At 38.4% G+C, this 17436-nt stretch overlaps 1 protein-coding gene across 1 annotated transcript in view; it reads left to right on the forward strand.

Moving 5' to 3' along the window:
• LOC139736119 (WD40 repeat-containing protein SMU1) overlaps positions 1-15019 on the forward strand; it is a 56705-nt gene extending 41686 nt beyond the window's left edge. Inside the window, exons 9-11 of the mRNA XM_071646851.1 lie at positions 3628-3795; positions 8416-8568; positions 10870-15019. Coding sequence (XP_071502952.1) covers positions 3628-3795; positions 8416-8568; positions 10870-10968 — 420 coding nt within the window. The 3' untranslated portion in view covers positions 10969-15019. The remainder of the gene's footprint in view (positions 1-3627; positions 3796-8415; positions 8569-10869) is intronic.
• Positions 15020-17436: the final 2417 nt, after the last annotated feature.

The following is a 17436-nucleotide window of genomic DNA, read 5'->3' on the forward strand; positions in this document are numbered from 1 at the left end:
AGTGTATATACAGGGCTCAACATTACTGGTGGCCTGGGGCCACCAAAATTTCAGAAATGAAGATTTTGGTGGCCCGCGAAAAAAGTCGGATGTTTGCCATTACTTTTGGAAATGAACAGCGGTAACAATCGGCTCCGTAAGCTGCTAAAATAAATGTCTGATGTTTGCTTTTAATTTTGGAAATGAATAACGGCAATATTCGACTCCGTATAATACTAAAACGAATGTCGGATCTTTGCTCATACTTATGGAAATGAATAACGGTAAGATTAAGCTCCGTACAGTGCTGAAATTAATGTCAGATATTCGATTTTGCGTTTGGAAATGAATAAGGATAACAATCGGCTCCGGAAGATGCTGAAATGAATGTCGAATGTTTGCTTTGACGTTCGGAAATGAATAATAATAATATTCAAGTCCGTACAATGATGAAATTAATGCCGGATGTTTGCTTTTACGTTCGAAAGTAAATAACAATAACATTCAGCTCAGGAAGATGCTAAAGTAAATGTCGAATGGTCACTTTGACGTTCGGAGATGAATAACAATAATATTCAACTCCGTATTTGTACTATGATTTAATAAATGTCGGATGCTTGTTTTTAATTTCGAAAGTAAATATAGCAATAACTTTCGGCTCCAGAAGGCGCTGAAATAAATGTCAGATGATTGCTTTTACGTTCGGAAATGAATAGCAGTAATATTCTGCTCCATACGATGCTATAATAACTGTCGGATATTTGCTTTCAAATTTTGAAATGAATAACAGTAACATTTAGCTGCGTTCGTTGGTAAAATTAACATTTGATATTTGCTTTGACGTTCGGAAATGAATAACAATAGTATTCAACTCCGTACGATGATAAGATAAATGCCGGATGTTTGCTTTTACGTTCGAAAATAAATAGCAATAACATTCAGCTCCGGAAGATGCTAAAATGAATGTCGAATGGTCACCTATACGTCCGGAGATGAATAACAATAATATTTAACTCCGTATTTGTACCATGATTAAATAGAATAGATGTCGGATGCTTGTTTTTACTTTCGAAAGTAAATAGCAATTACATTCGGCTCCGGAAGATGCTGAAATAAATGTCAGATGATTGCTTTAACATTCGGAAGTGAATAACAGTTATATTCTGCTCCATACGATGCTAAAATAACTGTCAGAAGTTTGCTTTTAAATTTCGAAATGATGCGTTCGATGGTGCAGCGGAAATTAACGTTTGATGTTTGCTTTGACGTTCGGAAATGAATAACAATAGTATTCAACTCCGTACGATGATAAAATAAATGCCGGGTGTTTGCTTTTACGTTCGAAAATAAATAGCAATAACATTCAGCTACGGAAGATGCTAAAATAAATGTCGAATGATCCCTTTGACGTACATGAAACACGTTTCGATTATTACAGTCCAATAACTAAGTTTCTCGATTTTGTAAAACTCAAAACAAAAAACACTAAATACTATGCGTATTGCTACCGTCTACTGTATTTCAACTGCCAATAAAGACATAAAAAGACACTGCATTATAAAAATTTAATGGAGAACATCGCGAAACATGCGCGAGACATTCTCCGAAGAAGCTTCGGGGTCTGTTCGAGGTTTCACGAAGATTTTGCGAACATCGCGCACGTCTGGCGAAGGTCAAGCGCTATGTCGAGACAGTAAAGACATTTTCAAAAACAAATCACGACCAGATCATGACGCATTGTGCGGAAAAGTTCATTGAAAAAAAAAAATTACATATATCTAATTCAAATTCTTACCGAAGTAAAAACATCCCCAAACAAATAACGGCGCCCGAACTCCCGCGTTCGGTTTCGCGATCTTTTGCAGAAATTACGTGCAACGCATTTCAATTTTCACAGTCCAATAATTGAGCTCCAGGATTCTTTTTTAAAATGTAAACAAAACAAAAATACTAATTACAACATAATACTACCGTCTACTGTAATTTCACGGCCACTAAAGACATAATAAGACACTGCATTATGAAAATTCGTCTGGAAATACTAGTCGAAGAAAAATTCGACTTCCGCGGAAGTCGAATTTCGCGTAAGTCGAAGTGTTTTCGCCGGTCCTAATAGATTCGACTTAGGCGAGGTTGACTGTATTTGTAGGCATTATACCCTATGAGTTATATACCATCGGAAAGCTTACATTATGAAGATTTCAAAATTGATGTTGTTTTTTTCTGTACAAGGGCTATGAATATTTTTCATTATTGATTTCTTTTGAATAAGCGATGTGATTATTCATAAATATGTAAATGATACAAAATTACTAAAATCATATGACGTCACATAATTCATGACATGAAGCTGATTTACATCTGAAAGTGTATATGAAAGGCCATTACTTCCTCTTTCAATTGAGATAATAGTTTTCCATAGTTTTCTTTTCATAAGTGTCGGTGACATTACCTTGATTTTGAGACGGCACAGTTTAGTGAATGTGTGTGAAATAGCCTCTGGCAGCAACAGCCTTTAGAAAGCATTACACGATCAGTGGGTATGGGTTAATTCTGATTCTAAATTATTGCCCATCTATCCTAACAGACATGTCAGGCAAATAAAAAAATAAGAAGGTTGAATTCAAATGAAAAGGGTTCTGATAAACACAGGTGCAGCTGTCAACATCAGTTTGTTAAATTTCTTTCAACTTTGACTTTTCTGAGAGTTAATCTGAGAATTAATCCTTAACATCATCTTTCAACACATAGCAGTTAATTGCTGGCTGGATATGTGTACTCAGTGCTGCTGTCAAGAGCTACAGGAAATCACGTTATAAAGAGATTGGTGGTTCCGGCTGATTTTTATGCCTCCGCCCGAAGGGTGCTGGAGGCATTATGTTTTCGGGTTGTCCATCACTTTTTCATTGTTGTTAGCTGTGATGGTGTTGTCAACAAATTGGTGCATTTCTGTAACTTTCTATGGCTTTCAGCTATGACCACAAAACTCACACCACAGGTACTTAACTTAAAGATGCCTGTCAAGTTTAAGTATTGAAGTTTGACAAGTTTAAAGGTCAAATGGTCGATAAACTGTAACTGATAAGCACTGCACACAAAGTATTGTGGTCTACTCTCATTAGATTTCCACAGCTTTGAGCTACAACCACAAACTTCACACTTCAAGTACATCACCTAAAGATGCCAGTCAAATACAAATATTGGTGAATTCTGACAAGGTCAAAGGGTCAATGAACTTTACCTGATAAGCTCTATACTCATAGTATTTTGATAAAGTCTCAATAACTTTCCACACTTCTTAGCTGTGGCTACCAAATTCACACCATAGGTACATCACCTAAAGATGCAGGTCACGTTCGAATATTGGTGAATTCTGAAAGGGTCAAAGTTGAAAATGTCAATGAACTTTCCTGATAACCAATGTATATTGTGTGCTCGTAATAAATGTCCATTGCTTTGAGCTATAACCACAAAACTCACACCACAGGCAAAACATCACCTAAAGATGCTGGTCAAGGTTGAATATTGGTTAGGTTGAACAAGATCAAAGGTCAATGAACTTACATGAAAAAAGACATCACAAACTGCGATATGTAGGCGAGATATCACTTGGCAATTACCTTAGTTTTTTCTTTTCTTCCATGACAGGTTTGGAATATCAAGACAACGGAATGTATGAATACCTTCAAGTCCTTGGGAGGGTCATCTGCTTCCGACATCACTGTCAACTGTGTCTTGCCAAACCCAAAGAATTCAGAGCAGTTTGTCGTCTGTAACCGTAGCAACACTGTGGTTATTATGAACATGCAAGGGCAGGTAACAAAAGCCAACCTGTAATGAGAATGTTTGTCAATGAATTCTGCATTGTAGTTCTGCATTGTAGTTGCAAGCATTCAGGGGTACTATGAGATTTTAGCTCACCTGAGCCGAAAACTCGAGTGGACTACTGTAAAACGAGGAATTTTCGCGTGCACTTTAATTTCGCGAATTTCGCGAGCGCCAAGATTCGCGAAATTAAAATGCACGCGAAAGTCCTCGTTTACAGTATATGCATTGAACACCAGTAGCACTTCGCGAAAATTTCATGCCACGAAAAAGGCTGTCGGCTCCAATTCGCGAAAAATTCATGCCGCGAATATATCATGTTTTACATTATTGCGATCACTCGTCCTGCGTGCAACATCTGGCTTGTGACAAGCGTTATGCATAAACTTATTTACATTTTTATTTGTTCATGAGGGAATCAGGGGTGCCCCCCCTTGGGACCCAGGGGAGGGAGATGGGGAGGGGTCCTAATGGGGCCTAAATTGTACATTTTCATCTTCACTTTGATGTCCCCATGTCTGATTTTCACCAAACTTGGTAGGTAGCATCCCTAGGGGGATAGGATCTCAATTTGTTCAAATGGGCACCATGGCCCACCTGGAGGGCCCGCAGGGGGACCCAAACCCCCTAAAATTAAGGAATCTTTAAAAATCTTCTCGAACCAGAAGTGATAGGGCTTAGATAACACTGTGAGTTACTAGTAGTACATTGATGACTGTAGTTTATTCATGGGATTGGTGGAAGCAGGGGTACCCCCCCCCCCCCCCCTTGGGACCCAGGAGAGGGGATGGAGAGAAGTCCTACCACTTTGTACACTGCAGTTGTAATGGGGCCTGAATTGTACATGTTCATCTTCTTCTTGAAAACCTCATGATGAATTTTGACCAAACTTAGCAGGTAGCTTATTGTCTTCTTGAAAACCCCATGACAGATTTCACTAATCTTGGCAAGTAGCATCCCGAGGAGGACAGAATCTTAATTTGTTCAAATGAGCACCATGCCCAACCTGGGGGGCCTCCATGGAGCCCACAAACCCCCACCCCCCCCCCCCCCCCCTGAAAAAAAAAGAAGGAATCATTAAAAATACTATTAATTATAAATAATAAATATTAAAAATACAGTACTACTGTAAATACATTGATGGTGCCCCCCTTGGGGCCTAAATGGTACATTTTCATCATCTTCTTCAAAACGCCCATGACGTTTTTTTCACCAAATTTGATAGATAGTATTCCTAGGGGGAAAGGATCTCGATTTGTTCATTTGGGCACCATCCCCCCGCGGGGTCCCCAAATCCTCCCAGATGAAGGAATCCTTATTATCTTCTTCTGTAGAACCAGAGACTGTAGTTTTGAATTTGTGGCAGATCGTAGGGATGAGTTGGGGGGGGGGGGGGGGGGGGGGGGGGGGGGGAACAGGAAGTAAGAGACAAAGCCCCCATATTAAGGAATCTTAACAAATCTTTTTTATTAGAACCAGAAATGATAAGCTACAATTATATGTAAGTTAGTTCTGTGAGTAAGGAGACTGGTAACTGCAGTTTTAAGTTTCTCGTTTGTTCATGGCAGTTCCGGGGGTGGCTGAGGGCGGGTGGGGGAGGGGACTAACACATTTTCTTCTTCTTGAAAACACATGGTGAAATTTGTCACCAAATCCAGTACATAATCACTAGGGTGACAAATCGTATAACAAATTTTTGTACTACTTTTTGCTATTGCGAATTCTAAAACCTGTGAAAATATCTTCACAATTTTTTCTGCACATTTTGAATGGGTTGTGAATCGTGCAGCACAAATTCGAGAACCTGCAAATATGTTTTTGAGCCGCTCAGCACAAAAAATTAATTGTGCGAAAATATGGACATTTAGAGTACTTAAAACAAGGGCCCCAGAACCCCCCAAAAGAATATTGTTTAAAACCAGAAATAGTCTGTGTTATAAGAAATAGTGTGTTTGTCGGTATATGGGAATCACTCTTGAGGTCTGGTGGCTGGGTGGTCTGTTGACCGCTCTGTCAGTCTGTCAGTTGGGCGGGCAGGCAGTCGGTTGGGCGGTCAGTTTGTACGTTGCAAAATCATGTGGCTTGAACTACTCACTCATTACCTCCGCCAAGGGAGGGGGTTATGTTTTCGTTACCGTTGGTTTGTTCGTTAGTTCGTTAGTTAGTTAGTTAGTTTGTCCGTGTGCAAAATAACTCAAAAAGTAGTTAACGGATTGGGATGAAACTTGCAGGAAAGGTTGAGAATGACACAAGTACCAAACGATTAACTTTTGGTAGTGATCTGAGAATTTTTGGGGACTTTATGAAGGATTTTTGACATTTTGGTAGGTAGGGTCAATGAACTTGGGAGTTCAGGCTGCGCGTATTTGAGGTTTGCCTGCGCGCACTAAAGTGCGTGCTCTAGTTTCTGCTGGGGTGAGGCGCGCCGTACAGCTGAGTGTTTATGACGTAACAAAGGCTTCTATATTGGGAAATCTGGCAACTTTCAGCACACAATGCTATATAACAGTAAGTAGGTGGAAATCACTGATATCTCTACGGAAGAACAAGATCAGTGGTGAAAATGATTTGCATGCTTGGCGGAGGTCTGCGTTCTCAGAGTGCTTTTCTAGTTTTTTGAGCAATAGACCTAAAATTTGGCATGTATAACTGCTGTTGTATGTAAGACACCTCTTTGCCAGTATGGTATAATGCGTTACCATGGTAATGGCAAATTTTAATAAAAAATGTACACAATGTTGTGGATCCAACTACTTGCTCAGTTTTAAAGCATTTCAGTTGAAATTCGGCACATACATTTTTGTATGTTCAATGTAATGTGTAACCAGTTGTGCACATATACATGTAATAACATGCAAATAGACACCACGCCCCCATGGAAGCCCTCACAGCTGCCCTCGCCCCTAAGTTTGCAATGTTCCCAGGTAGTTGTCTGTAAGAGTGTGTGGAAGATGAACTTACGATAGTCAGGTGAGCACAAGAACCGCAGGTCTTTTCTTATTTATTATGATTATTGATCATCCAGCATCCGATATGTGTCGTTTGCCATCTGTTGTTATATTTTCAGTTCTTTGTGAAAACCCCATGACAAATTTTCACCAATTTATTCAAATGGGTACCACACCACCCCCCCCCCCCCCCAAACACACATACACACAAACACACATGCTCATTAGTGACTGTAGTTTCAAATTTCTTCATTGCAGATCCAGGGGTACCAAATTTGGGGCCAGTTTTTACATTCTATCTTAAATCTTTAAAACACAAAATATTGTGGATTGAGCCGTCTCTTTTAGTTTTTTAGCACTTGCCATACGCGACTGCCGCAGTATGTAGATTTGCAAACTTCATGTTTTGTCCATGATGAACAATGTGTTGCTATGGTAACAGCATTTTTGTATGAAGATCATACAAAAATGTTGTGAATTCTATAAACTTAAGAGTGATAAACTTAAAGACTTAATAAACATAAAGAGTGTGTACAGTTCTGGTTGAGGTGAGGATTTAGCTTTTAACGTTTTGCGAGATATTCAGAAACCGCTCTATGAGATGTCAAAGAGTATACAATTCTAAGGGGTATCAAGAGTTTATTTGATGAAAATCGGTTTTGAAATGGCTGAGATATCCAAAACAAGGTGAAACAAAGAGATCCTAATAAAAGGCGTGGCCTGTCGCCTTTTATTATTATCACTTTTTTGGATATCTCGGCCGTTTGAAAACCAATTTTCATCAAATAAACGTTGAATCCTTCTTAAAATTACATGCTCTTTCGTATTTCATAAGAGGTTTCTCATTATCTCACTTAGGAATGTTCAAAACATAAATCCCCACCTCAGCCAGTACTGTACAGTCCCTTTAAGTTTTTGAGTATTTGACCTAAAATTTAGTAAATGTGACCAATACAATTTTTGAATTAGTAAAACACATCTTGAACAATCTGCTGCCATGGGAACAACTTTCTTTTCTATAAAAAGCATAGAAAATCTTGTGGATTGAACTAACTCCCTCAGATGTTGTTAGGGGCATTTACCATATTCAGTGATAATTCTTTTTTGTTTCATGTTCAACACTTGCACCAGCAGCCATGTCTGGCTTTAGACAAGCCTTTACTTGAAAAGGAAATTAAACATTGTGAGAGAAATTAAACGATATTTTTGACAGTGTTTCAGGTTTTTACAATCTGAGCTGCATGGTCTTAAATACTACCAGAGTTTCTTTTTGTTGTAATGTGTAAATATGAAGCTTCGTAAGATTGAGGTTGAAAATAACAGATAAATACTTATAAAAAGTGAAATTTGTGAGTGATCTTTTTTTTTTCCATAGTCAAAATTGTTTTACAAACCCATTTTGTAAATAGTTTATTAGCGTGGTGATACATGTTAAACAGCATAACTCTCAAAACATATGCATAATGGAGTATTTTAGCATGCATTTGAACACCATCATACAGCTTAGTCAGCAGCAGTCAACAATTTTTTTTCTATATTGTGATGCCACAGTTTTACTTTGATAAGTAGAATTTAGTTAATCATGTTAAATTGTAGTGTTTCTCCCATATGACTCTATGCCTGCTCAATTTTTTTAATGATGTATGCCAACTCTAACTGCCAGATTGTAAGGAGCTTCAGCTCTGGTAAGCGTGAGGGTGGAGACTTCACTTGTTGCTGCCTTTCCCCAAGGGGTGAGTGGATCTACTGCGTGGGGGAGGATCTGGTGCTCTACTGCTTTTCAACCTCAACTGGCAAACTTGAGCGAACCCTCACTGTGAGTAGAATCCCTCAGAAATTGGCTGATTTACGTTATGTCCCATGCCCCATCACAAGCAATTTATCAGGCCAGGCAGGCAGCTACCTGGTACGAGTACTGCTCGCTAGATTTATTTATAGATTGTAGCTAGCTGCATGGTCGCTAACACCAGATCTTGCAAAGCAGCAAAGCAGTTGTGCTAGATATTGACTTGCTGTCCATATTTTGATAGTTTCAAGTATAATGGTAAACAGTTGTGTTGCTCATGGCTGCACAAATAGATGGGGAGTCTGTGTTGATGGCAAAAAAGTCATATCGACGTCAACGTCAACGTCAACCCCCCAAAATTAAGGAATCTTTAAAAATCTTCTTCTCTAACACCAGAAGTGATAGAACTAAGTTAATACTATGAGTTAGTACATTGATGACTGTAGTTTCAAGTTTGTTCTTGGTGGAATCAGGGGTGCCCCCCTTGGCACCCAGGGGAGGGGGTGGGGAGGGGTCCTAATGGGTACCTAAATTGTGCATTTTCATCTTCTTCTTGAAAACCTCATGATGGATGTTCACCAAACTTGAAAAGTAGCATCCCTAGGGGGTTAGGATCTCAATTTGTTAAAATGGGCACCATGCCCCACCCAGGGGGGCTGGAATCTCAAAAAAGTGTTCTTCTCTAGAATCAGAAGTGATAGAGGGGGGAGGGGGGGGGGGGGGGGGGGGCCATGATGGCCCCCCTTATGATCTCAGCCGCAATTCGCACGTTTGTTACAAAAATGGGCACACACGTCACTCATGACGCAATCTATAGGGCTGTGTTGTTAAATTTCAATAAAAAGCTTTATTTTATTTTATATGAATTAATTATGTTAATTCATGCATAAAATTAGAATTTGGCTGAAAATCATTAAATAAAGCCCCCAAACATCAACATTTTTTGCTTGAGGACTCTTTGGTGAATTCTGATTCAATTTAGGTATTGGTAAATTTTAATTTCTTATGTATTTTATTGTTTTTATAATTTCTTATGTATTTCCTTGTTTTTTACTTTTTGTTTTTTATTGTTTTTTCAATGAGAATCATTGGCAACACTATTCCTATCACAGGAAACATGAAATTAATTGTTTTTAATCACTAAAAGTAGAAATAATGATACAATTTTGAATTTCAGATAGAAACCTGATTTGCATTGGTTTTGCACACAAAATCACGTTTTTGAGCAATTTTCAGTCTGACATGCACTTACATAATGTTGCTTAACTTCGAAACCGTGTACCCGGACGTCGCCAATTTGGGTCTTAAAAGTTGTGCAAGGCTTCAAGGGAAATTGTCATGAATCGCCATGTGGATGCGTTTTCGCGTTGTGGAGATGTCGCGCGAAGTGTCGGGGGGGGGGGGGGGGGCCATTATGCCCCCCCAGGTAAGTTAGGGTTAAGCCATTTACGTAGCACAATATTCAATGGCTAACTTCAATCAGCGTCAGATTATGTAGGCAGCATAAACCACGATTGCTCGCGTAGAACAAGTTGTTCTGGGGGACAATATGACAGTAAACAACAATATCAATACTTCCTGGAAGTATGCCAATGGTGCCAATTAAAATGGTGTTGGAAATTATTTATCAATTCTCTACATTGAAAATTAGAACTAAACAGCAGGCCAGAATGACGAGAATATCATGCAGATCGCAACAGATATACACAGGAGTCAGACTGTAGTGTACTGGTAATTTGTGCAAATTACAGTGCATACATATCGTCTGCAGCATCGTGTTATTGATATTGCCCCTCAGGCGCACGCGTAGGCGGGCGAGTGTCAATGAAGGTGATGTTATGGAACCTCGTCCATTGTGCGATCATGATCTTGCTACTTGAGAGACCCACTAAAATGAACCTTTTGAATCTCAGTTCCAAATCATCCTGTCAGAGTGATATTCTGTAGACATTGACTTTATATGTGCACAAAATTTGTTATATGTATAATTTACAGTGCATTCCCCATTATAAAGAACACGTTTATAACAAAATTCTGGTTACAATAAAGTAAAAATTCAGGCCCAAAATTTATCAGCCATACTAGTATATCTTTATGTACTTTATTTGTTCGGTTATAGTGAAATTTTAATGTAACAAAAGAAAACAGGTGGCCTGAGAACTTTGCCGTAACGGGATTCCACGCTGTATGTTTTGCATTAATTGCATCCCCCACCCCCTCTTAATCCTAATGTGCAGGTCTTATTTTAGAAAACATAGTTACCGGTATTATCCAGTAAAGTATTCCAAACAATCTATGAAAGTTGTTCTTGACCACATTTGTCTCCTGCAGGTCCATGAAAAGGATGTGATCGGGATAGTGCTTCACCCACACAACAACTTGATTGCAACCTACAGTGAGGATGGACTGCTGAAGCTGTGGAAGCCATGAATTTTTTTCGCATGCAGTCGAGTAGGAAAAAAAATTGTAGCAATTGCATTTTGTTGCCAGACGGACAACATTCAACACCAGACCTATGTAGCCATGTTTGTGGTTATGGGATGTACTCTCAGGACACAATTGTACCTGTATCCATAAGTTTACAATTTAGTGGGTTCACGATCAAGCAACGTTATAGCAGTATGCTGTAACAAGCTGTGTCATGGAGAAGAAAAAAGTCCTGAAGCACACAGATATATGTGATCAACTAAAAGAAGAGGTTGCATATTTTACAACTTTAAATTTTACAAAAATATTACTTCACCTGGAGAACTTTGAGATAGTCCATAGCTATTGTGTATCCCGCAAACACTTACTGTTATGGATTACGTCTTAAAATTTTTGACATGATGCCTTCTCATTTGTCTGCCTTGAAAACGAATTGCCCTCACAGATATATTGTGGTCTTAAATACTGCACTCAGAAGGACCTCAGAATGTAGTCATACTTCTGATCGTCTCAGTAGTAGAGCTACAAACTTTTCCCCTGAATTCTTAATTTCTTTGTCCAAGATTGTGCCATGCAGAATTTTTTTTTTCCAAAAAAAATTTCAATGACATCAAGGAAAATGTTATACTTAAAGGACACGTAGGCAATTAACAGAATTGCATGTGACCTGTCAAATGGGAGAATCCACAAGTTACTGGTACCGTAACAGAGAAATTTAAAAATTCAGATTGGGTCAAAGTACTATAAAATCTACTATACTACATCATCCTTGTGCAGGGTATTATGTTTAGGGTTTTTCAGAGTATTGATTTATGCAAAAATTCCATGAATCTGTAGGGTCCTACATAGCATTGTCAATTTATGTACTACATGATGTGAAATTATTTAATTCGTGTGGAATGCCCCTTTAAGGATTATTGTCCTGGTCCCATTTCTATGTACTTGTCATGTGAAGGAAGATGAAAGAGCTTCGTAGATCCTATGCTTGCCACCAATGATACCTGATTTTTTCAACAAAGACTTTGGGTAGTTGCTGACAACCACAAAAGAACACTCTATTTGACATTAAAGGTTGTCCTTTTTACAATGCATTTCATTTCATGATATATATAATAATGTGCTGTCACAGATTGTAGGTATTAGTGGGTAGTAATAAGCAATCGATATCAAATATTCATTATTGAATGAGAATGTAGAAGGTACCTGTCATGTCACAACTTTTTGGCCAATGTTTACTAGTTAGGTAGAGTATGCAAACATGATTACTGCGTGAGCGCACGCAACTGACCTCTTTAATACGCTGCTGAAAGACAACCCCCCTCACAGGTTTCCCCAAGAAAATGTCTGGAGCAATGCAGAGCGTTAGTCATGAGCATTAGACTTTGAGGAGCTTGCTTATCAGGAAGAGTTATGGAGCTACATGATGCACTTACATGTACCCACTCTTATGTATGTTTTAAAGCTTGCGGTCAAAAGAAGGCAAAAGTTACTACTACAGTCAGCTCCATATATAAAGTTGACTGCGCACATGTCAAATAATTGGCCAAGTTGATGAAACTAGAAAGTTCCAATTTTTGTTCATAGGCATATGTGAGTTATTCCTCACTACAAGTCAAGTTGTCTAAGTCCTAAGTCGAATTATTGCCTATTGTAAATTTGATCAATATCTGAGGACAATTTTAAAGAATAATCATTAAATTTGCACTGTTTATCGAACTATGCTGCAAAATGTAATCAGTCACTCGCAAAGCACACAACACATTTACTTGAACGCAAGTCTCCAGACTTGCCGGCATGCGCAGGCCAATGATAGCATATTAGCCAATCATTAATGCTTGCAGGCAGTTGCAGCTTTGAATGAACCTGTATACATAAAGACTGAATATTGCGCGTACATGTACACTCATTATTGTTTTCTTGGAAGGCCATGTGCTGCTGAGAGTCAGTAAAGCTACAAGGCAAGAAAATCAAACTTCCGTCTGTGTTGATCTAACTGTATGAGTGATGTATAAAGAGTTTTCTTGCAAAAGGGCCTTTTAAAAATCAACTTTAACTTATTCCTAGTAAATCATTTTTTTTTTTGATTTCACACAATTCTATGTTCCCATTCAAAAAGTTCTTCTATGTTTAAGAGTCATCACTGTAGGTAACAAAAATGACAATTACAAAAATCCTTCGGAAGAATAGATAACACGCATGTACAAAATGGTTATGAATATACTGGAAACAGAACAAGGGAAAACAGAACAAAATTGAATACATAAAAAAAAAAATAATAATAATATACAGTCACAGAAACAGATAGAAATATGTAGTCCCTGCTGACTTTTGGGTATCAACTGTGATGTATCGCAGTAATTTCAACAAACTGTTTGGGCCTCCCCCAGGATGACCTGCAAGGCCGCAACCCGACCACCAAAAATAACTGATAGATTTACTGCCCAGGGGAAGCAGGATGGCCAGAGCAGATGCCAAAGTCTCGTATATATCCCATATATGTGTTTTGGAAGGCTACATGTACAGTTGTATACCGGTATACATACAATGTAGACTGATCCGACCTGCATAACACCTGCCATTATCTGCAGTGTCCCAGTTGCGCAAGCGTATGCTGAATGCATAATATATATTGTGGCCGGTGCGAGCCGGTACACAATTTCGTATATATATACACTTTGTATATATATATCGTGCATTCGCCATACGCGTGCGCGCATGGGACACTGCAGTAATGGCGGATTTTGCTGCCAGGCCGAATTGGTCTACTAGTAGTATACACTGCATGTACACTTGTACTACAATAAAATTCACTCCAGACTCACAAGTAAACATCTGTGCATAGGCCTACAAACACAGAATAGTCACCACACTTGTACATTCATTTGCATGTCCATAAACATGGATGTAGAGTTTGCCTGTGTATGTTTCACATCGGTCATTTTATTCTTTTAAATTAAGAGTAACCCGATCCATTGTAAAATGTGTTGAACACGCCTGGTCACCAGTGTCAGTCACATGAAAGCAAAAGTGAGTTGCAGAAACATCAGATTTAGAACTCTGAAATTCTGCAAATGTAAATCAGAGTCGGGGAGAATCTTTGGACACCTGTAAATTTTTAACTGCAAGTAAAGTATGTGTGTTGAAGTTCTGCAGTTTGTAAAATAATGTACAGTAACATGTTGTGAAATAAAATGTGTACAGAACATATTGCGTCCCTCTACTTCTGTGCAACTCGGTATTGTGTAATTAAGGTAGCAACTTATGCAGTAATTCTCATACTGTATTTTGTGTAGGAATTGTGTGTTTTGAAATGACAAGACCTTCATATCACAGTGTATGCTTTGGGGTAATACAATATGTACAATTGCATTGTATGCAAGTTTGTACAGCAAATTTGTTAATGTCCAAGTTTGTCATAAATGTTTTTCTAATGCAGTCTAAAGGTATATTATCCCCCAGAACATGGACTAGTATCGGCATCAAATTTGTACTGGCTATGTTCTGTGACGGATTTCATCCTTAGGTGTATTATGGAAGTGCATCATTAAAAAATCTGATGGCCTACACCTTCTGGTGGTAGTGCCCTTGCATGTACCATCTTTACACACAAAATTGTTGATTTTTTTTTAAGGTTCTCCTTGTATGCACTGTACTGCCCACATTTGACAGATTTTGTTCCAATTTTGTGCAGAGGTGAATCATCTTCAAATCATGTACCTGTACACTGTAATAGTTTTGATTTTGCCGCTCCTGATGTTTCACCTTCTATTTGGTCAAAGGTTGCCACCATGTGTGTTTTCTGCCATCCACATTTCTTTTTGTTGCTTTTTCCAATGGACCTGCATCATGGTGAAATTTAGATCCCGTTATAATAAGATCATTTGTTCCGGGTGATTTTTCTCGTAAAATCTGGATTCTCGTATCTGCCTTGTGGATAGTACACTTTATACAAACATGCTATGTTAAAATTGGGTTACATGCACTGTATAATATGACGTCATGTTGATGATCGAACAGAAAAACAGGAAATGCGACTGGAAAATGCAAGAGCATTCTCGCGATTACAGTTACCGGTATAAAATATACATATTTTTTTTCTCGATGCTTGTTACCAAATGTTTTAGGGAGGGTCATCACGCTATCATCACTGCGTTTAGCATAACTCCCATGAATGAAAGCTGTGACTAAAGTCCGAATTTAAAGGGACTGTACAGTAGTGGTTGAGGTGGGGATTCATGTTTTGAACATTCCTAAGTGAGATAATGAGAAACCTCTTTATATGAAATATGAAAGAGCATGTAATTTTAAGAAGGATTCAATGTTTATTTGATGAAAATTGGTTTTCAAATGGATGAGATATAAAAAAAAGTGATAATAATAAAAGGCGACAGGCCACGCCTTTTATTAGGATCTCTTTGTTTCACCTTGTTTTTGGATATCTTAACCATTTCAAAACCGATTTTCATCAAATAAACTATTGATACCCCTTAAGCCCCAGTCACACAGCATTCCACGTCCAAATCACGTACAAAAAGTTATGAAAATCTGGTGGACGTTGTTGTAAGTGGTAATTTTTTGGTCAATTTTGGTTTGGCCGTGCTTTGTATGGGGTATGGCCGTTGGCGGCTGTTCCACTGCTAAAGCACTGCCTAAGCAAGGCTAACCACGTCCAGCCACGTGTGTGTACGCGGGAAAATCCATTTGTCAGCGATAAGCCGCTGAACACATGCTATTTCCTGTGATACCAACGCGTAACACGCGTCAGATGACCGTGCTCTGCCCGTGACAGACCACTATACTTTCGCGTCTTTACCGCTTCTCCCCAAGTTTTAAACACTGCCGGAACACGGATTATCACGTGTGTTTCACGTGTGTTGCACGTCTTTACCACGTGTGCCGCCCTTGGTTGTCCGCGGAATAAAATTTTGAGCAGTTCAAAAATTTTTACTGCGTCCAACGCTGTTCCGATTTTTCCCCCGTGTCCTGCCACGTCTATAAATCGACCGTAGCTCGTCTTACGTGTAAACTCGACATCAACGCGAACAACATCGTCTACTTCATGGGAGAACATTTTTTAACGTGTTTTGGCCGTGATTAAGCCGTAAAGTGCTGTGTGACCGGGGTTTTAGAATTGCATGCTCTTTGACATCTCAAAGAGTGGTTTCTGAATATCTCGCAAAATGTTAAAAGCTAAATCATCACCTCAACCAGAACTGTACACACCCTTTAACCTTTCATTCTATGACAAATTATTGATATAAATCATGTGTATTATGGTGAAAGTTTACACCAAAATTTATACTCATATAAATATTAATAAATATACTAATACATGTATAACTATTTTTTTATTTCCTTCACGGAAACCATGCCAGACATCCTATTTTTCTCTCGCTATTACTGCACAGTGCGATGCACGAAACATGTGATTTATTAATACCTAGATGACTTTTACTGCCAGAGTGCAATTGTGCTTCCAGCTTGTTGCGATGCATCAGGTTGAATGCGTGCTTTGCGTGAATGTTTTACCCACCGAAATTGACGGATGCATGCTGTTCAAGAAAACAGAAACTAGTACCCAGTAACTGTTGATTGCAAAATCAACTGAAATAGTATTTAGATTAGTTATAGAGTTGAGTTAATTTAAATTTTAGCACACGGCCTCATCGTATTTTAGTTTTGACATGTAATTCAATATTTCTCTCGTAATCAAAGATGCGTAAATGGGGTATCTAAATGAGCACCTTATGTTTGCGAAAGAAGCGAATAATAGAAGATTTTACATTTCATCAGGGTATGGTAACAGTTGCAATCAAACTCGGAAACAGTTTTCATTGTTGCAACCAGTTTTTATTATCGCAAAGAAATTTTGAACATTTAAAAAAATTTTTGCCGAAACCTGCAATTCGCTACATTCACAAACATTCGCCGCTTACGTATTTTTGGAAAGGTTAACTTAACATTTCGGATACATAAATACATGTGCACCAATTTTTTCTTGTTTAAGCCATTAAAGAACACCAATTGAAATTGTAGCATTTGTGACAACATTTAGGCCTATTCTTTTGCAAAGGCTATACATGTACCTTCTGAATATTCCAATGCTCTTCTATTATGGCCCTTGGAAAGAGACTTTATGAACTTGCGGTGCGTGCTCCCTGCTCCTTGATTGCGTTCTGTTTGGCACTGACAGATGTTAGTCTCTGCTTGCACGCAATTACACAGAGAGTGAACCTTTTTCTGGTTTTAAAACAGTGCATGATTTACCCACTGTTTAGTTCAGTAAAAAAAAAAAAAAAAAAGTTGTTATATCCGCACAAATTCATCCTTTTTCCACTTTGTTATCAGGCCTGAAAATTATATTTTAATAACCACAGAACTTCAAATCCCCATAGGCTAACAAAGCAAAGTTTAATTTGTGAGCGGACGATTTATCTCATTATAAGCGGATTCTCGTTGTATCCAATCTTG

Source organism: Diadema antillarum, unplaced genomic scaffold (genome assembly GCF_040938485.1).
Source record: "Diadema antillarum isolate AM-2024a unplaced genomic scaffold, OU_Dant_1.0 seq00000622_RagTag, whole genome shotgun sequence".
Classification (NCBI taxonomy): Eukaryota; Metazoa; Echinodermata; class Echinoidea; order Diadematoida; family Diadematidae; genus Diadema; species Diadema antillarum.